Source organism: Anguilla anguilla, chromosome 5 (genome assembly GCF_013347855.1).
Source record: "Anguilla anguilla isolate fAngAng1 chromosome 5, fAngAng1.pri, whole genome shotgun sequence".
In the NCBI taxonomy this organism is placed as follows: domain Eukaryota; kingdom Metazoa; phylum Chordata; class Actinopteri; order Anguilliformes; family Anguillidae; genus Anguilla; species Anguilla anguilla.
In genome coordinates, this window is record NC_049205.1 from 25,748,610 (window position 1) to 25,772,817 (window position 24,208).

The 24,208-nt window shown below is 39.5% G+C and overlaps 1 protein-coding gene across 8 annotated transcripts in view; it reads right to left on the bottom strand.

Moving 5' to 3' along the window:
* chid1 (chitinase domain containing 1) overlaps positions 1 to 24,208 on the bottom strand; it is a 386,345-nt gene that overhangs the window by 7,288 nt on the left and 354,849 nt on the right. For 6 of the 8 annotated variants that reach the window (XM_035418832.1, XM_035418827.1, XM_035418833.1 and 3 more), the window contains one exon: positions 20,298 to 20,524. The exons of 1 other annotated variant lie outside the window; for it this stretch is intronic. In XM_035418832.1, coding sequence (XP_035274723.1) covers positions 20,426 to 20,524 — 99 coding nt within the window. In that variant the 3' untranslated portion in view covers positions 20,298 to 20,425. Of the gene's footprint in view, positions 1 to 20,297; positions 20,525 to 24,208 lie in introns of those variants that run through there. One more of the 8 variants, XR_004765361.1, reaches the window with a different exon arrangement.

Below are 24,208 nucleotides of genomic sequence, written 5' to 3' on the forward strand. Positions count from 1 at the left end.
AGCGCTGCAGCTGTACATACAGGCGGGCCATATGTGTGTTACGACATCCCATCTAAGTGTTACGACAAAGTAAAGGCCTTTACGGGAAGCGGCCAGGACACATCCATGGTGACGCAACTAAGTCATTCGACAGCGTCTCTTAGCACAAAATTGGCCGTAAGTCATCAACATTTTATACAATCATCATGATATTCAGTAGATATGTTGGGCGAAGGCATATGATCATGAGGAAAAAGCCATTTTAAAATCGCTCCATAGGGGGCGTGCTGGTGCCAATGCTTGGACCCCTCCCAACGCCGCTTACGGCTTTAATTCTTACTGTCTTCATTTTACTAACAAGTCTCTCATGTGGCACCTTACCAAATGCCTTTTGAACATGTAAGTATGTAATATCATAAGCAAATGTCATAATCAAAACACCGAGTAGCTTCTTCAAAGAATACCAGAAGGTTTGTCAGACATGACATACCATTGCAAAACCATGCTGCCTATACCTTACGATGTTGCTATTTTCAAGAAACACTTCTAAAACACTTCTAACTTGTCTCTAATGATAGATTCCAATATGTTACATGTGATGCAAGTTAAACTGACAGGTCTGTGGTTTCCTGGATCAGTACGGTCCCCTTTCTTATTTATTCGTATTATATTACCTTGCTTCCAGTCCTCGGGTATTTCTCCAGTTTCTAAGGACTGTCTAAAAACACCTGCCCTTGATTTAAAAATGATCTCAGCTAACTCTTTGAGTACTCTTGGGTATATGTCATCAGGCCCTGCTGCCTTATTTCTCTTCAGTTTAAGTAATTCATCCAGTACTTCTTTATCCTCTATTTCAATATCTGATAAGACATTCTGAGTACTTGCCTTCCAGTCTATTAACAATACTCTTCTCTTGTAAAACTCAACAAAATTACTATTTAAGGCATCAGCAATATCTTTATTCTTAGAAAGCAATGCTCCTTCTTCATTTTGATGCACCTGATATCCCCTTTTATTTTCTTTGTCCTACTACAGTATTGAAAGTAACGTTTAGAATTACTTTTTGCATCTTGGGCAATTTGCCTTCCAAAGAGCCTCTTGGTTTCCTGTGGTTCTTTTTCAACCTTAGCACGCATATTACAATATTCAGCCTTATTACTCTCAGTACTTTCATTTTAATATATTTTATACAGTTTTTTTATCTCAAACTCTCCCATTTGTCTTTGTTCATTCACAGGGGAGAGCTCTTCTTCAACTTACTTTTCCTTACCTTTGGAATAAATTTACATTGAGCCTCAAGATTAAGTGTCAAGCTCTCTTTTACTGAGCAGACACGCTAGTTAGTTTAGCCTCAAGTGTCAAGCTGGCCTTACGGAGATGACACACTAGATGGCTTAGCATCAAGCGTCAACCTGGCCTTACCCTTGTCCCCTCTGTTTCTCTTTTTATGGGGCTCCGGTCCCTTACCTCACCTTGAGTTCAAAGACCGCTCCAGCCTGTTCCTGGGTCCAACGGATCACTTCAGCCCTGCCCCTCGCTCCATGGTCCTGGACTGTTACAGCCCTGTTCCTTCCCTGTCCATGCTATGACGCAGGCTGGAGCTCCAGATCCATCACCCAGCTCCTCTAAACTGCACTATACTGAACTACACCATTTGTTCTTCTATTATAAGACTATTAAGACTTTATTGTCACTCAGGGGAAATTTGTTTCCACAGCTTTGCTTTGCTGGCCTCACATAAATACACAGATACATAAGACATAGATACATACAGTATATACATAAAACACACATATAATAAATACATAGATACATACAGTATATACATATAACACACCTGACATTCAGCGAGGCAGTTTGTTCAGTGCCTCGATAAAAAAGGGGACAAAGCTCTTTTTAATATGGGCCCGTTTCCAGGTCAGGAGAGACCCCTTGTAGCATTTCAGCTACATTCCATTCTACTGCAACTTTACAGCAGGCTGGCCAGTGGAGGAATGGCTCCCCCTCTATAGCCGGGTTCCTCACAAGATTTCTTCCCATTGGGGAGTTTCTTCTCGTCACCGTTTGAGGGCTTACTCCGCACTGGGAGTTTAGGCCAGGTGTTTGCTGTCTGCTCTGTTTCTTGCCTTGCTTCTCAGTAAAGTGTCTTTATGACAGTTCTCTGTAAAAAGCGCTATGCAAATACAATTGAATTGAATTAGTGTTCACACTATTGTCGGAAGCCCTGACAGCTTCCATCCAGGCAGTCTGCACTTTCCTACCCTTTTCACTTTCTGACCTGCCTGCCCCCCAAATCCCTAGTTATATATATATATATATATATATATATATATATATATATATATATATATAAATAATCCTGTGCCACTTTAAGCATTCGCTGGCTCAGTGCAGCAGTACCATTCCGGTTCATGAGAGTGTCTACTGTTGCCCTATTACTCTCTAGGAGCTATCTCACATATTGTGACAGACGGCGGGGAGAGGTGCGGGGATTGGTAGTGGAGGACAGGTACCTGGCAGCACGTTGGCTCCACCCCCGAACCACAGAAGGAGGTCCGGCAATAATCAGACGGTCGGTCATTATGCACTCAAGGCTCGGGGATAAAGCGAGAGCTGAAACATGATGTAATTGCAAAGTACCATGAGGGAAACGCGTTTGATGAGGAGATAGAGAGAGCATTGCGAATAATCGATTGAATTACTGTTGGGACCTGGACTGCCTGACTACCCGCTTGTGTATCGACTTGTTTTGTTTGAGAACCCAGCTTTGGATTTGGACTTTGGAATACGGACACGGAATACGGATACGGATTGTGGAACTGGACTGGTTGCCTGATTTCCCCCCTTCCCCTTTGTGAGTTTCCCCCAATAAACTTTCCTTGTTTAATTATACTTCGTTTGTGTGTTTTAGTTATTCAACTTGTGACGTGGAAACCCCACACCCGTGGTCCTGCTAATATATACACAGAACAATAAACAACAAAGCCAGCTCTTGAACAAATTAACTTTTCCACTATCACATTTATTGTGGGGGCAGGTAGGGGCAGGGGCTGGGGAGCAAATGTGCCCCCCCAATGTCAAACTCACTCATAAGCCCTGGCTTCAAGGCAATGAATTCAAAATGTTTAGGTAAAGCTTTAGGTACCGCTTTCAAATTAATAACACAAACACTTGACTCCACATAAATCACTACACCACCTCCCTTTCCAACCCTATCTATTCTATACACATTATAATTATGTGTGGCCATATTGGAGTCAGAAACACCTTTTTTAGACATGTTTTTGATAGAAAAAGGACATCAGGGTCAGCCTGAGAAATTAATATATTTAAATGATCTATTTTGTCACACTGAAGCATAATTCTAACATTCAGATGCAAAAACGAATTCCTTTTCTGGCTTTGAATACACTTTAATTATTTAATCATGACTGGGTAGACAAAGGTTGAAGAGGGGAAGCCAGCTACTCTGAGGCAAAATCATGAGGTGGATAATTATCAGGTTTTAAGGCTTTTCACGTGTATGGTGAGCATTTCTTTTGCCTAGCATGTTACTGTTAATTAAAGCAGGAATTAAAAGATAATTGAATTAGTATTTGCATAGCACCCTCCATGCCTACAGGTAGGTCCAGCATGACTTTTGGAAGGCAATTTACTGACCAAAAGCACAAGCCCATTTACCGACAGAATAAAAATTTGACGGTAACTAACAACAGCTGGGTTTGGCCTCTGGGGACATCATTTGTTGCTGGACTTGAGTGCATGTGAGTAGCAAAAGCTGTGCTGTAAATTCGCTGATAGCATCTGTGTACTGAGCTGGTATGGGTGAAGACCGTATCTACTAAAAAACCACCTGCAGCCCCAGAAAATGTTACAATTGTCAATAAAGTCCACATGGTTAGTGTTACAGGTAGAGGAGAGCCAGTCAATTAGGCTCAGTAGCCTGCTAAACCACCTCATCCCACAGCCCAATGTGAGAATCTGACCAGAGACAAACACCTGGCCTATACTGGAGTCTTTCAGGATATTTAACAGTTTCAGAAAGTATTTTTTTGCAGCTTGGATGCTTGGTGGGGAGTGTCATAGCTGCCAAACTTTAGCACCAGGTAGGGAGTACGTTTTAGCCATCCTGGCTTTCATGTTCCTTATTATAGAGTCTCCGATGATCACAGTTAAAAATGAGTGTGACAAGTTGGGGGAGGGTGATCCCATACAATTATCTTGTCTGTCAGGAGTTAGTACAGTAGCTAAATGACTCCGCTGGGAATGAGAGGGGGGATCAACCGGGCCAACGGCACCATCCAGGGGCAATGGAGGCGAAGAGGTTACAGAAGTGGGCTCAGTTGGAGATGGAGAGGAGCACTCTGGTTCTGAAGAACTTTCATACTCATCCAGGACTCAAAATTTGTTTACCAGCTAGATATCCAGAGGAGAAGGAAGGTGAGTGGAGTGTTGACCACCATGCTACAGACCACAGTTCCAAGCTCTGAGTGAGGAACATGCCAGGGACAGGCACCTTGATTAACCCAGGCGTCAACCGTTTGAGTCACGGCAGCTTCAGGGCCTGGCAGTGTAGTAATCAACTCACCAGTGTAAGGTTGGACAACTGAATCCCGCCTTGCCTCCTTGCAGATCTTTTCATATCTGACACTAACATTGTCTTACACTTATATTTGCTAACTAATAATTCTCTATTGCTTTTCAACTTTTGCTTTTGCACTTATCATCATATCACATTCTTCAATGCATATGCTTACCTAAAGTCACTCACGGGCAGCCATATGCATTTCATGATGGCTCATTTATTGATTTTCTTTAAAGGTTACACCAGCTGACCACTGTGGTGTTTCTACGAACTATATTTCTTCACTTGGCTGCTGTACAACACGCTCTTATCAGCAAACGCCACATTTCTACGTTCATGTTACTTCGCCCAATTCTCTATCTGCCTACATACAAACAATTACTACGTATGTACTGTTTGCAACACCCCATTTAAACATTACATTTAAATTCATGACTTTATCATAATTATAAATACTAGTACTGAATGTTACGTCCCCAGCCTCTGCTTGCCTGGGTAGTGCAGGTGGAGGTAATACCTAATTGCTTAATTGCCTCCACCTGCCTGTGGTGCAATATAAGCCCTGCAGTATGAGGCTGGGGGAGATCTTCTTTGGGGCTTCTTTTGTGTGGTTTTTAGATAGTTTGTGGTTTTTGTGAAGAGAGATCTTCTTTGGGGCTTCTTGTGTGTGGTTTGTGCTTTGTGGTGTTTGTGTGGAGATATTTTGTTTTGTGAACTTTGGGTTTTCGTTTGTTGTAATTTGCATGTTAGTTTGTGATTTTGTACTAATAAATGTCTGGGTTTTTGTTTTAAAATCACTTTCTGGATTGTTTTTGGTGCATGGGGACTTGTTTGTTGCGGCCCCACGAGCCGGCCGTAACACTGAACATGACAAAAGTACAATTGTACAACAGCTTTTCTACAGAATAGCGTGCGTTACTTCACCAACTGTTCTAATGAGTAAGTTTTAATACTGTCCGTTTTATATACCGTTTGATAAGGAAACTCATCTCGCTCCTGGTCACTTTATTTTCTTTGCACTATAGTCTGTGATCATGTCAAACTTCACCTACGTAGACGGGAGTCAAACTGGGACCCAGAAAAGGCTGGCATTTGAACAAGCCTGGGGGCTGGGACTCATTCTGTGCTTCAAAGGACCCGAGAGCCGTGTGATAAAACAATAGGTTACTCGGACTTCCTCTGGATGAGCAGGCCATTGGCTCTCTGGAATGTTACCCTCTGGACAAGACTGAGATAAGGGGAACTGGACTAGTTGTCTATGGTTGTGTGAGCAGGCCGTTGGCTCTCTGGAATGTTGCCATCTGGACAAGACTAAGATAAGGGGAACTAGTCTCATTGTCTATGGTTGTGGGTGTGTGTGTGTTGGGGCCATTAAGGGTGAAAAGATCATCAGGCCTCTGGCAAAATGGTGGGCCAACTGCTCTTGACAGTACCACAGTGCCCTTATGTGGGCCCCTCTGTCATCACACTTTCTATTTCTTTTCTGGATCTGGACTCTAAACCATCTGTTTGTCATATTTACAAACCCCGTAAAACCTTACAAACCATGCACATGTTTTCATTATATTGCTGTATTATGCCTTATGTAGTAATAACATGGATTGCATGTAAAATGGTTCAACAAAAGGGTATTTTCAAACTGCACCATAATATTACATCCCCTTGACATGTTTGGTATGGATGTATTCAGGGAAATTCAAAAAATTGAATGAAATATGTTTCATACCAAATAGAATTTGATAAAACATAGTTTCAGAAACTCAGGAAAAAACTATCCCAATGGAATGTCCTCTCTGGTAATCATCTCCTTTTTCCAATTTCCCCACTAATTGTTTTGACAACAGCCTCCAAACGGTGGGGGCCTAAATTCCAGATTTTATCATTCGTCCAGGTTAATTTATGGCAATGCCGCCTAGATCAAACGCGGGATTTGGCTTAAAAGGAAGGGAGACAAAGCAATCTGGGAAGATCGTAATCGACTTCCCACACTGCACATACTCTGTGTTCTGTCCGTAGCTGAACAGGGAAGATTGTAATCGACTTCCCACACTGCGCATACTCTGTGTTTTGTGTGTAGCTGAACAGGCTGGGTAAGAACTTTTTACTCTGTATTTATGTTTTAAAACCTTCCGTATTTTTAAATTGATTGTGAATTTTAAGCTAATGACCTACCTGCCTGTTAATAAATTCTTCTTATTTTTAACTTGTGTGGTCTTCATGACTGTTACGTCCCTCCGCCTCAGGTGGGGGCGCTGGCCGTTTGGACACGCGTGTGTCTTGTTAACGTTAATTGTGAGCACCTGTGGCGGTGCCCTTTTAAGAAGCCTGGAGTCGGCTTCTCAGGAGATGGGAGTTTTTTCTCCTCACCTCTCGACCACGGCCGGGTCTTGATTTTATCTGGTGTTTTGCCGCTATTTTAGTATTCCTTATATGTATTTAAATAAAGTTATTGGTTATTTTGGGAAACCTTGATGTCGGCATCGCTTATGTTTGCGGGGGCTTGAGAGCAACCGTAACAATGACTCTAATCCATTTAACATTCTTTTCAGCCGAAATTCCGATTAAATACTCAGGGGGACAATTCTGACTAGGACCTACTGATCAGGGGTCTAGTACAGCGAAAGACTTTAGTGAGGTCCTCAAGTTAGATAGGCGACCACGATCTGCCCGCTAACGGGATTGGTGTTGTATTGGTTCTGGAGTTTTGGCTTAAGAGGACCCATGGGCGTTATACGCCGGTTCTTGTCAAATTCGCCTTAAGGAGCCCGATAAATGCACACTGTCCTGGGCTCATAACTATCTACGCAAAAAGGAAAGCATGTATTATGGTGGTCAGCCTCCTACCTCTGTAGGCTTCACCGAACTGAGATTTAGCAATAGTGCTAATCCCGGGAGCATATATTGAGAAATGATGGCACAAGATCGAGTCGAGTGTAACCACTCCAAGCTCCACGTATAGTTAAAACCAAATTTTAAATTATAATTTAATTTGGAGTCAGATCAGTACGAGAGTAAACCATAGTAACTGTTACGCCTACTTGCTGTGGTCATGGATATATTTGATGTGTTGTTCCGCTCATTTGTGAATATTCTGATGCTCCCATTGGAATGTTGACAGTCCGGCGACAGATCAGATATATCTCTGATTACAGCATAGCCCCGTTTGCGAATGGAGAGTAACAAGAATGTTACTGGTCCGTTTCAGGCCCGTCTTAAGCAGGATATGAAGCAGCACATTCATATCTGACCCGTGGCGACGGAACCAGTGCATTCTTAAGTATAATTGTGCCCTGTTCTTACGAACAGAGTAAAAATAAATAACATCTCCGGTTTTGAATCACACCAGCCAAGGGAAAACACGCGGTGCCTTCCCCTCCAGCTACAAACCCTCATTGGTCTAGCTGTGAGGTGTTCTCTTCTGGCTGGACTACCGGCATCTGCCACCAGACCCCTGCAACTCATTCAGAATGCTGCGGCTCGTCTGGTCTTCAACCTCCCCAGACACTCCCACGTCACTCCCCTGCTCACTACCCTCCACTGGCTGCCTGTTATAGCTCGCATCAAATTTAAAACATTGGTCCTAGCATACCAGGCAGTCAAGGGATCAGCCCCAGCATACCTCCACAAAATATTCAAACCCTACATGCCAGCCAGATCCCTCCGTTCTGCTACCTCAGGACGCCTAGCACCTCCCCCTCTTCGCACCTGCACTTCCAGAATGCGTCTCCTGTCTGTTCTGGCCCCACGATGGTGGAATGACCTCCCTGTGGAGGTCAGAACAGCTGAGACACTGACCCATTTCAAACGACGACTGGGCGGGCGGGCGGGCAGGCAGGCAGCTAAAAGTTAGTGTTGTGACTACTATTTTTCAACACCCGGTGTGAATGGGAGGGCAAATGGCCTTTCTGTAATGAATATGCATTGGGTAGGAGGACCTGCCAGCTAAGTAGGCTATTCACACCTGGCTGCATGCCTCCCCACCACTAAGACAAAGACTCAATGAGCCATTTGGAAGACAGAAACAAAGACATCATTTGATTTTAGAACATTTATGGAAGTAAACTATATGCATGGAAGATGAGATGAGACTGGTGTACTCTTGCAACGCCTGCGTGGCCTCTTAGCTAGTGGTGAACTAGGCCGTGTTTCCTGATCAGCATCTCTGTAAATATAATAAAAACAAAACTGTTAGGAAATGTGACATCAAATCAAACTTTATTTATATAGCACATTTCCTTCAACAGGTGACAATTAAATGTGCTTTACAAAAAAGGGACAAACCACTAACTAATGAAAACAAAACTTAGGAAATGTGACATGGTTACATCATATACAAACAAAGAACCAAACAAACACAACCAGACGCAGAGAGGTAGCCTATAATTTTGAGAAGCAATGGTTAGAATCGTTCGTAGTGTGGGAATTTACAAGCACGCATATTAGTGAATATTCCTACAAACACAGAGAATGTAATACAGCACACATTTACAAATAATGCAAGCTATCATAATAATAATAATAATAATATATTTATTTTATATAGCGCTTTTCATGAACTCAAAGACGCTTTACAATAAGTGGTACATACATATATACATACAATGAAACATACAATTCAGTGGGGAATGGGGGGTGGGGGCGGGATCTAATGAGCAGCTGGTGGATCTGGCAGAGGAAATGAGTTTGGTGAGTGAAGCACTGTCAATCTGGGTAAAGGTAAAACCGGGGGGGGGGAAGTTGTGGTGGCAGCAGTAGTACAGAGTAGTTCATCTAAAGGGGGTGTGGATGAGGTGAGAGTTTGGTGTATGTTGGTGATTTTGGTGTGGAAGAACTCTAGGAAGGAGTTGCACAGTCATGGGGAGCCAGATGTAGTATTATTTACAGGGGGGTTGAGAAGTTTGTTATAAAAAATAAAATAAGATAAAAAACAAATGCAGAACCGCTAGCTAGTGCTCTAGAAGATGTAAATGCGCTGTAGAGTAAGAATATAAATGGTATATTAGCAAGCGATTGCCATGAAATGCAGAGCCAGGAAACATGCAGAGCTTGGAGGGCGAGGGAGAAGAAGCAGCGGCGAGAAGCGGCAACACAGATGAGCACAATGTTCTCTCGACACTTCTTCCTTTTTGTGCTGAGGCAAACAAAACACAAAAATTCGCTCCTGGTCTCAGCCCCCCGGCTGAGAGGAACATACTGTTCCCTGTGCAGGGAATAGTCATCGAAACAACATTAGCTAAACTTAATAAACATTGATATTCCTGCTCAACTACACGCAACTCGTCAATAACAATGCCTCAATCTGAAGTAGGCTAGGTCTGTTTAGCTAAGTGGTTATTTTATTGCTATTTCCCGAATTTACTTACAGTATGCTAATATCGATTGTGCGAGAACATCAGTTTTAGAATCCTAGCCACGCCTCTACACGCCAGGCATGGGCTATTTATTACCAATATGAACGAAAAAATACAGTCTACCTGCTACTTCTAACACAACCAGACGCAGAGAGCCTAGCCTATAATTTTGAGATGCAATAGTTTGAATTGTTCGTAGTGTGGGAATTCACAAACGCGCATATTGCTGGATATTCCTACAAACACAGAGATACGTTGCAATACAGTACACATATTTACCAATATGATCATAAGAAATATACTTACTCATGAAGTTGATCCTCAGCTGGATCAGTTCGCTGTTCGAAATGACATCGCTCTTCATCAGTGTCGGCTTCCGGACGGACCATTTTCCAAAATTAAACGAAATGTTTACCTCAAAAGAAGTGAATTAGGCTACACTTTGACATTCTATCCCGCTTTCGCAGGCTTGGCATTTCTCACATGGATCTTGCATCGCCCCTCCCCTAGTCTCCTTCTATGAAGAGTAATTATAATGTCATTAACATGTGAATGCGATTTGGGCAGACTTCCTGCTGAGCGAAAGTCACATAGTAATGAGTAAGGATTAACGAAGCGTACATGGTTTAATTAATCAAATTTAAAACTTAAAACAATTCATATTATTTGCCAATGGGCGCATTGGAAAGTCGCGATTCTAAGGTTTCTGTCAATGTTTTTGTTGTGTCTGTATGATAACAACTCGTGAAGTTAATCATCCAAATAGAAACAAAAGTTCATTTAATCTTGTCGAGCTCCGCCGGCGGAGCTCCCGACCCCAGAGGGTTAAAAGTAACGAAGGCCCGTTTTTACAATGCAGAAATAAGCATTATAACATGGTTTGTGAAGAACCCACAGTAAGTAGCTAACTAACCATGGGAACAACAATGTAGCCTGTGGCTAGCACAGAAGCTAGTTATATTACTAAGCAGTTTAACCAACATTACCTTACAACATTCTCGTGTACAAGCATGAAAAAGTGAACAGGAATTTGTACGCATACTAAAACAGCCAGGGGCCTGGATAAGGTGGGAGCATGCCATGGACTGTAGAGTTGCATGGACAGATCTCTGGCAAGCAGAACCGCAGAACATTAAGTTCCTGATCCAGACGGTGTACAATGTCCTGCCAAACCCATCAAACCTCTTCAGCTGGTGCAAAGTAGAGTCTCTGGACTGACCGCAATGCCCAGGCAGAGGGACCTTGGAGCACATCTTGAGCTGCTGTCCAAAGTCTCTAGGGAAGGGCCAGTACACATGGCATCACAACCAGGTGCAGAAACCTATTGCAGAAGTCATCAGCATGGGAATCAGCAGCTGCAGATGAGTCTTTAGGAATCTTGGCAACTGCGCAGGACTAGCAGCTTTAGGTGAACCAGCTGAATTTTCCACGGCATATTGCCACAACCACCCTGAGGCCAGACATCCTCCTGGTTTCAGAAGCGACCAAAAACATTGTCCTTTTGGAGCTGACAGTTCCATGGGAGGACCCCCTGGAGGAAGCCCATGAGAGGAAGTGGGCCAAATATGAAGACCTTGTCATCAACTGCCGTAAGCAGGGCTGGAGGGCTAAGTACCTGCCCATCGAGTTTGGCTGTAGAGGTTTTGCGGGGCAATCACTCTGCAAAGCCTTGAGGGGCATTACTGGAATGGGGAGGAGAAGAACTATCAAGAACATCACAGAGGCAATGGAGAAGGCCTCGAGATGGCTCTGGATCAGGATAGGAGGTCCATGGGAAGGAGCAAATGCCAACTGAACAGAAGTCATGGTCTACAACCATGGCTGGGTCACCGGGATGAGGGTGTATGATGTTGAAAGACCCGAAATACCCAATGACCCCAGGTTCCATCAATGATGATGTGTTCAGGAGCATTGAGACGTGGATGCAATTAAAATTCAACTTGCAATTGAATGGTTCATTTTCTCCAACATTGTAGCCAAAATGCATTTCATAAGGAGTGCATTAATACAAAATTCCCACTAGGTGGAAGTCTTAGGCCAAAAAAACGACATACCTATACATGGCTAATGCTTGCACAGCTGTAAGCACGAGGCACGTCACTCTTGAGCGACCTTTTTGACTGGACTATGAAGGAAAAATCAAAACAGCGGTGGTTTGCTGGATGTATGTTCCTCATGTGGCAATCTCTGTTGCATGTTTGGAATATCTGTAAAATAACTTAATTTTTCAAATATATATTTGGAGCTCTGTGGCACCACCATGTCTTTTGATTTTTCCAATTCTTATGGGTTGCTGCCATGATCTATGAATAAGTTTAATCAAATTATGTCAAACTGTTTAGAAATGATTCGCTTTTTTGCAATGAGACACGCCCACATGGAAGTTAATTGGCTTCCTGCTGCCACAATTCTCTGAACAGCAACATGGTTTGTGCAACACTTAGAAGGTATGGTCTGGTGATGTTGATGACTTATGTTTCTTTTCAATCAGACAAGAGGAGATAGATTTTCAGTGTTTTTTTAATTCATTCAAAGTGCTTGTTGATCCATAATTGTGGGAGCCAAGTTACGTTTATATATGTTTTAGTTCAATAAATAAGCGCAGTCTGTTTTTTGTTTAATAGTTTATGTAAATTGAGATAAGTGACTTCATTGAATAAGTTAATTAATAGTCATTTGTTAAAAGCTTAAAAGCTTATTGTTGTCAGCTAATAATCATTTGATTTAATTCATGTTGATGAAGCATGATATTTTGTAAAAGGCAACACTATGTAAGCTTTCTGTTAGAACGCTGATGTAGGTTACCGTCACTTTAAGGGAAATAGGTCTCTGGTGTGCATTGAGGTGAATTTGTAAAAACCTGGTTTTGTTCAGTTGAGACTCAATTACCTACCGAGCCACACGGTTTTCTTACCGTAGTACAGTTTGCTGATCAGGAGAACTTAACTTTGAATAATCCTGTAAGAAGATACTACAAAACTGTGGAATAAAAATACTTGTTTTATCTTTTTTACATCGGAGACCCGAGGAAGTTTTTCCTTCTCAAGTTAACGTACACGAGTTAAGCTAAGGCAATCCTTGAGGTTCAACCCCCCACAATAATGGTGGGCTAATGGGTCCTTGAAGCAATTTTATTCAATGTCAGAATTGTCGCATTCAGTTTCCAAAGTCAAACAGAGCTGGAATTATCTATTTTCAATTATTGGAAATCTGAAAGACTGCTACAGTGACACTATATGGCATCAGCACCAACTTTGGTCAGTCGTGCCAGGTACCTTCTATCAGTGTTCATGTGAATCACCCAGGTGAAAGCAGGAGAAGTAGCATATAAATCAGCAAAATCCAAAACTGCCACCAATTCAAGATGAGAGCAACCAAAACATACATGTATAAATTCTGAATGTGATTCCAAAATGTCTACAATAATAATTTTAGTGATGGTGACTATTTTTTGACTATTAATTTTTGAGCTCTACAGCACCATCTTACTGCTGGCATATTTTTAAGAATATCAGCTTCTTTCAACTTTTAAAGATATTCACTTTTAAAGAGTCCATGTTATTTTCCAAGTTTTGTACAAATTGGTCAAACTGTCTCAGAGGAGATAGATTTGAAGTGTTTTTTTATTGTTCAAAATGGTGGATAATTCTTAAAGGTAGACAGATGGGCCCTTGTGACAGATGTGTTCTTCATAAGGAGCCGGATATTGTGACATTAATTTCACATTCACATGTCAAAGAATGCCGAAGATATCATTGTTTTAATTCAGCCATTTCAATGGGCTGCTATAGTACCATCAGCACCAAATTTGCTAAGGGATGTAGGGAGGAGCACTCTAACATTGTGCTAAAATTCATATCAATCAGGCATGTGGTTAGGTTATAAGTGAGGAAAGTGAAAATGAGAGAAAAGACATCCAAAATGGCAGCCAATGCAAGGTGGTGGAAACCCAAAAGGCATGGCACCAGTTTTGATTTTATATCTAACAAAAAACACATTTTCAACGTACAAAAATGCCAAGTTACTCACACATACAAAGCACTGTCTATAACTCATTCATTCAAACTGGCAGAATCTAGGCCATCCATTAAAAGTATTGATATAGGCTATCTTGCCTCACCAAAATTAAAGAAGCTGTATTCCAAAGCAATGCTACCCAATGTCTCTTAAAAAGTCACTTGGCTCTGTGTTTTTTAATCTTACCATCTCACAATGTCGTCATTCAAACTTTGAGTCACATCAAAGTGTCAAATAACTACAATTGCCTCATGCAAGACATTTAAATGAATGTACAAAACTGCTAGTGAATACCTATAGAAAGCATATTCCTCCAGGAAAGATATGTTTATGCTTGGTTGTCAAGTTCATTTCACTAAATGTACAAGTTCTTGTATATTTGCTACTTACAATAAATACTGAATGTAAAATAAATATTGTACATACATACATACAATACTTCAATATCCCCATGGGGACATTTCCCTCGCAGCATGTAACATTCACATTTACAAACAGACATTTATACCAAGAAACAAACAATCATTCACGTAACAGAAAGGCTGGGCAGCAAAATACATACATACAAATAAAAAATGGACATATTGTGGCCTATTCAATCAAACTTGACTCTTACAAACCCTGTTAATCTACTGTATGGTTGTACTGTACACACAGGGCCAAGTGACTTGAAACAATTTAGGAGACAATGGGTAGCATTGCTTTGGAATACAGCTTCTTTAATTTCTGTGAGGCAAGATAGCTTATATTGTTTGTAGTACAGTAACTTGGCATCATTTTTATATCAATGTTTAAAAAAAATAGATTTTGCCAGTTTGAATGAATGATTTATAGACAGTGCTTTATAAGTGTAACTTTTTAATTTTTGTACATTGAAAACATGTTTTTTATGAGATATCATTTCATTTTGCAAAGTGTTTGTTATGAGAAAGTAAGAATTGTAATGCATATAAATGTAGACTATGAGAAGTATGTGTACACATACATACATTGAAATACGCATACATTGTAGCCAGTCCCGGATGTAGACTGGTTTGTTTGAGAGGCAGAGCGAGATTTTGGGGGGGCCAAGTTGAGGACATTATTCGTGATGAGCAGTGGAGCAGACCTGGGTGTAAAATGCGAAGTAACCCTTTAAGAAACAGTTCTGGATTATGGCTATCCTTGTGTGAATTTGTACAGTCTGATGAACATGTACTGTTTAGCACTTTTGCTTTGCTATATATGTAAAACAATGGCTGGGACAAAGGGTGCGGTGGCGTAAGATGTCCCCAGTGCATGTACTCAGTAACTTGGCATTTTTGTACGTTGAAAACGTGTTTTTCATGAGATATCATTCCTTAAGCCCTATTCGCAGGGAACTAGTATTACCTGGGGACCTCTTGTGATTTAGAAATTACCCCCCCACGTCTGTGTTTTGTGCGGCGCATTCGCATGGGATAAGAGAAGTCTGTATTTTACTCGAATTTACTGACATTATCCCCCGGATATGATTGAAAATGTCAAGGCTCTGCTCTGCGTAACAGTAAAATACGACCCCAAATCACTGAGATGCTGATTTGCTCGGGACTAATATTATCACATGACCTCTGTGTTTGCCAAATGCCAAATGCCTGTAATGTGTTTGGCAAAATATGGTAGGTAATTTGCGGTTGAATTTTTACTTTACAAATTACGGACATGGCAGATTTGCACGGGATTAAGATCACAGACAATTATTACAAGTTACTAGATGTCCCCAGGTAATACTAGTCCCGTGCGAATAGGGCTTTACACAGCATCACCTCTCTGGCTTGAGTCACCTTAAACTCCTCTTCAGGGGAAGCTGGAGCTTGGTGTTGTTCCCATAGAGGGCAATGCTACTGAGGCTCCTGGGCAATCCCAGCCACCTCCTGAGGAATCTGCTGACATTCCTCTCCAAGCTCACTACGATGAAGAAGGGGACTTCATAGACAAAGAGAGACCAGAGTATCCTTGGCAGGATACTCATGCTGGTAGGTCCAGGCCTTAAACTTTTCGGGAAGCCCTGACCAGTCCACCCCTTTCAGCCAGCTCTCCAGCTGCTGACAGGTTGCCTGAACTGACGCTTTGTCCTTCAGGCTGCTGTTGGCAACACCTTGCCAAGGCTGTTCACTGGCTTTTCAGAGTTTATGAATAGTTAAACACTTCATAAACATGCTCCTCTTCATCTTGCCATTTTCTTTGAATATTACACCCATTATTATCCCATTCTGCAGTTTCAAAACAGCATTAATTAGACTGAAGGTAGGGAGGGATAGGAAGGTTGGAATACCTAGGGAATAGCCAAGGCAGTTCAATGAGGCATGTCAATAAGGCTACGCCTTCACAATTTTCACGTTTTAAACCTAGGTTTGTTTAATGTTGTTTCTTTTACCTTCATATTAATCAACATAAATAATTGCATATGAAAATTGCATATTCAGTAATTGCATATGAAAACTGTGTTGTGTATTGCACTGACATTTAAGCCCTGCTCTCAGCTACTGAATGGCACTATTAGGAACTTCTGTCTACTTATTTAATTAGATTAGGAAAATTAATTAGGAAATTGGATTTATTCTTTCCAACCATTTTCCCATCCTTTTCAAAACTGACCAACTGGAAAAAATAGGCAGAAAAACTATAATAATTTAATGGCAGGTTCCCAAACCTTAGAGCATTACAGTTTTGTATAACATAATGGTAGCTAGGTGCTAGGACTAGTGATTTTTTTTATCTCTGTGAATAAAAACAATGAATCTTTCCACAGGGCCAACATCAGTGTACAAATGTCTAACTTCAGTTAGAATAGGAGTAACTTTAGTTGGAATATTATTAAATATTGGGTGAAGTCGCAGAGTAGTCACAGAAAATCACAGAAAATGGAAAAAAATCAGTTTTTTAACAAATGTTAAATTAATAGATATCATGCATAGCAGTAGGAAACAACTGAAATAACATGCACAACTGTAGCAACAGTAATAAGTCCTTGAAGTTTGGACAAAAACTGGACAGTTGCCGGCTGCTAGGGACAGCATACGAGTGAAGTATATTGATAGGCTGATGCATTTAATCACTTAATTCGGTCCATTGCAGAAAAAAATAAAATGCTTTTTGGCTCTAATTTACAAAACATTGTTAGGAACTGAGCATGCTCAAATTGCATTGCTAAAATAAAACATAAAACATAAAACATTCACATGTGACTGTTTTTCTTTTAAGTTTGTTTTGGTACAGTATGTTGAACACTGCAAGGTTTGAGTCTTGGATGAGGGTCTGTTGTCACTGATGTTACCATAACAGAGAAGGAGCACTTGACATCAACACTCTTGATAAGGAGAATCAAAAATGATTGCTACAACTGACAAGGATGAGATTCTTGATTCCAGCGCATTCCTAAATCTGTATAGCCTACATTGTCCCACTTTGTTTCTCCCAGAATCTGGCAATAGGCTAGTGTTAAAATGTGTAGGTGTATACAAATAACACCAGTTATCATCCAAAAGTGCTGAAAAAAATCACGGAAAGAATTTAAACTAGTGGAAATTGCAGAAATGTGACTCGCAGATTTCTATGGCACCTGCGACTTCAGTGATAAACACCCAACTATATTATTTGGCCTATTTTGGAGGATTGTAACTAGGGATGTGACAGTATACCGTAAAATTCAAATATGAAATAGTACTATCGTAAATGTAACGTAATACCGGGATAGTAAATCACGTGACAAAAGCTATTTTCATGCGGGGAATTTTTTTTCCAACTATTTCCCTAATAAAATATCTAAATAACCCATATTAAATAATATACTGGACCTGAATTGAGATAATGAAATCTGATCCTAGATCTGTATTTAGAGGCAAAGTCATTTAAAAACACAGGTTGCGTCTTTTCAGCCAATCATTATGCTTGATGCATGACGTGCGTGCCCCCAAGGGAGCGAGCAGCTGCACGGCTGCTGTTCTCCCGCTCGTTCTTTCTGATGTAAAATGTAAGTTAGCTTGCTACCTACAAATTACTAGCAATGTTATTTTTTTCGTTTATGTAAAAAACGAGTTAAAAAACTAGATAAATGAGTGCAGAGGAGTCAGGCGAAAGCAGGGGAGAGGAAAAGAAAAAGTTGTTGGAAGAACTGAGGTTGAAATTGAGGGCCAGTTATGCACTGAGAGACTTTTTGGACATTTTGAAAAGAGACTATTTTTGTGAAATTACATATTTACACCTATGATTTCTCTTTTTTGGCTGTGTACGATAATTTTCTTAAAAATCCGATAATTTTAAGCCTCCGGTACAATAGTTTAATATTTCCCACCTGGCAATGCTAGCTAGCTAGCTGTTATAGGGTGGATTCAGCAAATGTGGGACATCAGCAGAAGTGGGACACTTAAGCTTTGCATTACTCTGCCATGTAAGAATCAACAGCCGATCAAAAAAACCATTCTTGAATTGTTGCTACAATAGTTACTGTCATTCAACAATTGTTTTTATTGGACTGCCGTCTTTACAGTGGGCATGGTCAGCCGTCAAATTAAGACTGATCATTGCGAGTGAACGGTAAGTGGACCGGCATGTGAAATGACACTTAGGAATGATAAGGTTACTAGGTTAACAAAAACGAGTCAAAAATGTCCTCTTTTGATCTGCAAAACACTGGTCAAAATACAAATGTTTTTTTGTCATATTGTCTTGAGTTTTTATGATTAAGGGGTGGGGTTTGCACTGTCTTACTTCTGCTGAACATGTAAGGTAAAGTGGGACAGTGTTTTTCAGGTGAAGTGGGACAACGTTTTAATCAGTCCTGGTGTAATAAACCTACAGTTTACCACAGTTTTATACACGTACGTGCTAGTTTAAACCATACTGATGATTATTTGGTGTCTCTCAGTACTTCACATCTTACTGTTTTTATAGTAACAAGTACATTTTTTTACACAAAAAGTATGATAAAATCATAAATCTTATTGATATTTTTTGCTCATTTCAGGAAAACTGTGCCATCCAGTTATAGAACACAGTTTCGTGTAAGGCCAGTGGGAGAGAAGAGACAAATGATGAACTGTTCAACATTCCTTATGTATTTTTAGTTCAGGTTAAATTGTCTGCAATTCAAGTACAGCTTTTCAAACTCGTTTTTCAAATGCAATCTAAATGCAGTGTAGCTTAGGAACTTAACACTACATACGCTACTGTGTTTAAAGCTTTATTTTTAGTTTATACAGAAATTAATTTAAAATGTATCATGATGATGAGAACATCATAATAAATACAGTGAGGTTACATAAAATTACATGCATCGGAGTTTTTTCATATTATCGGAGTTTTAATATATTATCATATTTCTTTTTGCACTTTAACAGTAAGAGTCTGGACTCTCTGTGTACCAAAAATGATAAATATCTGACACTCCTAACTTATGTTTCTAGAGATTATTTGATGGATAATCAAAAAACTTGAAACCCCTTTGACTAAATACTAAAAATATTATGTTAAGAGAAACAAGCAATACTGCCTTATACATTGGCCAATTAGAAAAAATTTAACAGATTTGCGATCAGCTCAACTAGTTGACAAGTGTACCAAAGGAATTTCAAAACTTCCACTAAGGACATTAATGGGTTAAGCTTGAAATGATTGTCCCGCTTCACCATATATGCTGTCCCACTTCACCTGAATACTCCGACTGAGTGAAATAGGGTGCCATGCTATGTTTAAGGGTGTTTATCTTCTATACAAAAACACATTTCAAAACAATTTCCACACATAGATGTTAAGAAGACTTAAAACAATTCATAGAAACATCACTGGTGCAAGTAAAAAAAGTTTTTGATAGTCTCCTACTGAATTTACCAAAAAGTGTCCCACATTTGCTGAATCCACCGAACACAGCTACACAGCATCTCTGTTTGCACTCTCTTACAACACTTGTGATGTCTGACGCTGATTCTGATACCGACTGCAATGAAGAATTATATCCCCCCAAAAAGCGAGCTTGTTCATCCGTGTGGGCTCACTTTGGATTCAGGAAAAATTATTTTTATTATTTTAAATATGCAATTACAAGGAGTGAACTATTCAGTTGCATTTTTTTTCAATTAAAATGGTTTAAAAAATCTGCAGATCCATAAATAAAGAGATCAAGTTGTAAACTTTGTGTGATTTTGTTTTAAAACTTAAAACCTGATACCGTGATATACCGAAAATCGTGATATTTAGTAGTACAATTATAATACTGTGAAATTTTCATACCGTCGCATCCCTAATTGTAACCCACCCATTATGCCCTTGCCTGAAGTAATCAGTGTATTAGGGTACAAAAATAGGATAAGGCGCAAAAAATAATAAAACTGAAATAAAAAATCCAGGGATCTTTGTGTAGGAAATGGTTTTATTTACATGCCCAATTAAGTTTTTGACTGAACGTTTATACATATGAACGTTTATAACTATGAGAGTGTAGCTTCAGTGCTGTGCATTACAAGCCTTGTTGACTCTATTATAAAAGGTCATAAAAATAGTCCAGTCCTTGTCCAAGTTCCCACATGGATATTCCAGTCTTCAATTCTGTGGCCAATGACAGACGTAGCTGGATGGACTGCAGAAAGAGGACAAGTGTTCTGTTTCATATGTGATCTTGGAATGTGTACAACACTCTTAATCAAAAGCATGCACACTCAGTGAATATGTTTACATGTAGAGCATATTCAGCCAATTCTAATTACGCTGAAACACACTCGGGGATGCTATTACTAGTATCAGAATAGTTTTGACCTAACAGGAAAAAGTACTGTACATGAACAAGAGCCCTGTTTCATTCAAAAAAAAAATACTAAATGCTTCATTCAGAAACCCGAAGGATAAATTAAAATTAAAAATCCAATTTTCTTTTCTATTTAAAAGGTTCCCTTGGGCCACATCATCCATTATCGTAACATATCTTTTTATTTCTATGCTGATGACACCCAGCTGTACTTATCCGTTAAGCCTGGTGAACGGGGTAAATTAGTGACTCTACATGACTGTCTACTCAACATGTGTTGGCTGACTCAAAACGTTCTTCAGCTTAATAAAGATAAGACTGTAAGTATTAGTAAGTATTAGTGTTTGTGCCAAAGAATGCATCAGAGCTATTATTTCCTAAATGAGATTCTCTCATTCCTTTTTAAATATATTTATTTTATCCTAATTTAAAAGTATAAGGTCCACACAACAAATACTATAATACAGTCATGTTACAACCATCTGCAAAATATTGCTGAGATCAGATCTTCTCTCTTTTTTGAAGACCCTGAAAAGGTGACATGCATTTATCTCCTCATGCCTGGCTTATTGTAATTACTCATACTCTGGTTTAAGCTGTTTTAAGAACCCTTTAAGAAGCACAATAGCCATGAAATCAGATGCGGGTGTCTAACAATAGAATTTTCTTAACTATTGCTTTTATTGGTCATTAATTCAAGGTGCAGCAATATAACCCATAAACTGTTAGAGAGCTTTGACTCTTCGCACATTGATGCAAAAAACCCCATCTTGATTGGTAAAACCACTAGAGATAGCAAAACAAATGACAAGGCAGTTATAAATGACACCCCAAGAAGACGATTACGTTATCAAATCAAAAAAAATAAAATGTCCGCGATAAAATAAACAGCTGTTAAAACTTTCTCTACTGGAATTTCATAAACAAATTACCCCCTGAACCAAAACAACTTAATACACATATAGGAAAAGTTGATGCATTATTTTCCAGTGAGCTGAATGGCTTTTCAGGAGCACCTGAAAATGAACATTTCTGTACAGGTAAATAGAATTTCAAACATGAAAATGCAGTTTTTATAAATATGCAACTTCTTACTTTACTAATAGTGAGACATTCCAGTCTGATTGAGTTAATGACAGCATACTTGTCCCTGGAAAAATCAACCCTCTCTATGATCTACCCTAGAAACTGTGTTATACTGTATATTGCAGACACCTCACAGTCTCATACTCTTCAAGATCATTTCCGCAGCTTTCAAAATGAATTTTTGGCTTCCTTCTAGCTGAAATAATTGCAGAGATATTCTATTGCATAACCAAAAACTTGCAGGAGGATGGTTTTGCAGAACCAACAAGGTAAAGCTTTGTGCACGCAACTATTGTTTATAAGGACTTTTTTCATCAGTGTATGCTTGCAAAAGACAAATCATGCAAACAATCATACAACTTTGAAAAAAGTATTGAAGGAATTGTAGAGTGACAGTTGTGACAGTGATAGTGAGCATCACTCTGGACTGGTGAGCTGGTGAGTCTAAATTGTTTGCTGTTAGCTGTTTATGTATGCTACTATTAGTTGTGTTACTATGTACCAATAAGGTCCTGGACAAATGGTGCTCTATCAGTATTTACACCAGGTAATTATTTTAATAAATGCACTTTAATTCATAGCTGAAATGTTTGCTTTGATTGTTAAAAAAATTAATCTTTCTATAAAATAATTACTATTTTAAAAAAATATGGTAATCTATAAATGTTTCTAGCTGATCCTAATGACGACATTCCAATACGCTACTATGTTCAATGTCTGTTTAAGTTCCACGCAATCCAGTCATAGCAGACAGGTAAAAATGCTCTAAAGTGTGGGCCCACTTTAAAAGCGGACAAAAATAAAGCTAAATGCAATTTATGCAAAATGCAAAAAAATGCTGAATGTAAGGGATTTAACACCAGCAACCTAATGAAACAGTTACAAATGCAACATTCCATAAGCATGAAGGAGTGCAGTGTTTTCACTTCTCAAGCAGTCAAATAAGCCGCGTTTCCACCGCAGGAACTTTCCCCAGGAACTAGGAACCTTTTGAGGAACTCAGTGCGTTTCCATCTCAGGGATCAGGGTCTAAATTAAGTTCCGGGGTCTTTATTTTATCCCCAAAAAAGTCCCTGCTCGGGGGGTAGTACTTTGGGGTGGGGCGCAAGCGCTGAACATTTCTGATTGGTCCAGTACTTGCAGCATTTTATTTTAACCGCCATTTTAAAAAATCTAAAGCCGCAAACCGATTTATTATTTTCAAAATAATAACCTGAATTCAAACTTTTATGTTATGTGGCGTAGTAGCCTACTTTTGCCTGCCGACGTCTACAGATGAGAAATTGAGGATTGAGGATTATAACGTGTGCTCTTCTGTTCTTTTCTTGCTTTAGCATTAAGTCTGTTTTATAAAATATTAAGCATTCGTGCTGGGACAGCATATTACGTACCAAAACATTCAAACGATTTAATTTGGTTGCTGAATAATTTCATTTGGATTTTCTTTGTTAGCCAGTTATAATTGACTCAAAATGCTTGACACAGTTACGTGAGGTATGCGGTAATTCTGCGTAATTTACATCGGGGATACAGTAAAAGCAAACTGGAAAAAATCGCCTTCCACACTTTTGTCAGGGTAAAATAACAGGTTAATTCTAGTAATCGTCCCTTTTGCTTTTTCAAACTGCCATAATTTTACTCTGCGATTCCTCAATTCCACAAAAAGACCAGGAAGACTAGACATATGGACTCTAATTTATGGTGCATGGTTCGCATCTGCAGGGCACACTTCAAGTATTTAGCTCCTCCGCTAGCAGTAACTTTAAAAGATGAAAGCAAACGGTGGCTGTACCACTGCAATATTAATTTAAATTTTCACGCAAATCCGAGTTTTCATTCTATTTATTCTAGTCATTTTGCAATTACATGGAAATGACGATGAGAGTCGAATTAATTAATTCAACAGCAATTTGTTTACGACGTGTGCATGTTTTCTGCTATAAATGTTGTTACCAGTTATTTGTGGAATGTGAATGCATTCTGTCGCCTCGGATGTCAAGACACAAAAGTGAATGTTTGCATAAAAAATATAATGAATGTGTTTGAGAGGATATATAAAACAGTTACAATCTGTATATTGGTCTGTGATATCCTGTTTGTTGCATAACAACTGTCCAAGTCAAACTACCAACGAGAGTTTTGCTTGACAACGGTAAAATAATATGCCCAAAACTGCTGCGGAAGAATATTTTAATTTCAGGTGATTAAGTCGATAAAAATCAATAAATACTAAAGTAACCATATATGTGACAGGTGCTGGTGTTTTGGTCCTCAAATAGAGCAAGGTCATTTTTCAGTTTTTTACAGATTATGAAAGTGCAGATTATAAGCTTTCAAATGATGTGTCATACATTGAAATCTGAAATTAGTTGAAGATATGTTTAATTGAATGTTGGCACTCCTAAAATCAAGTAGCAGAGAAAATCCCCTTGA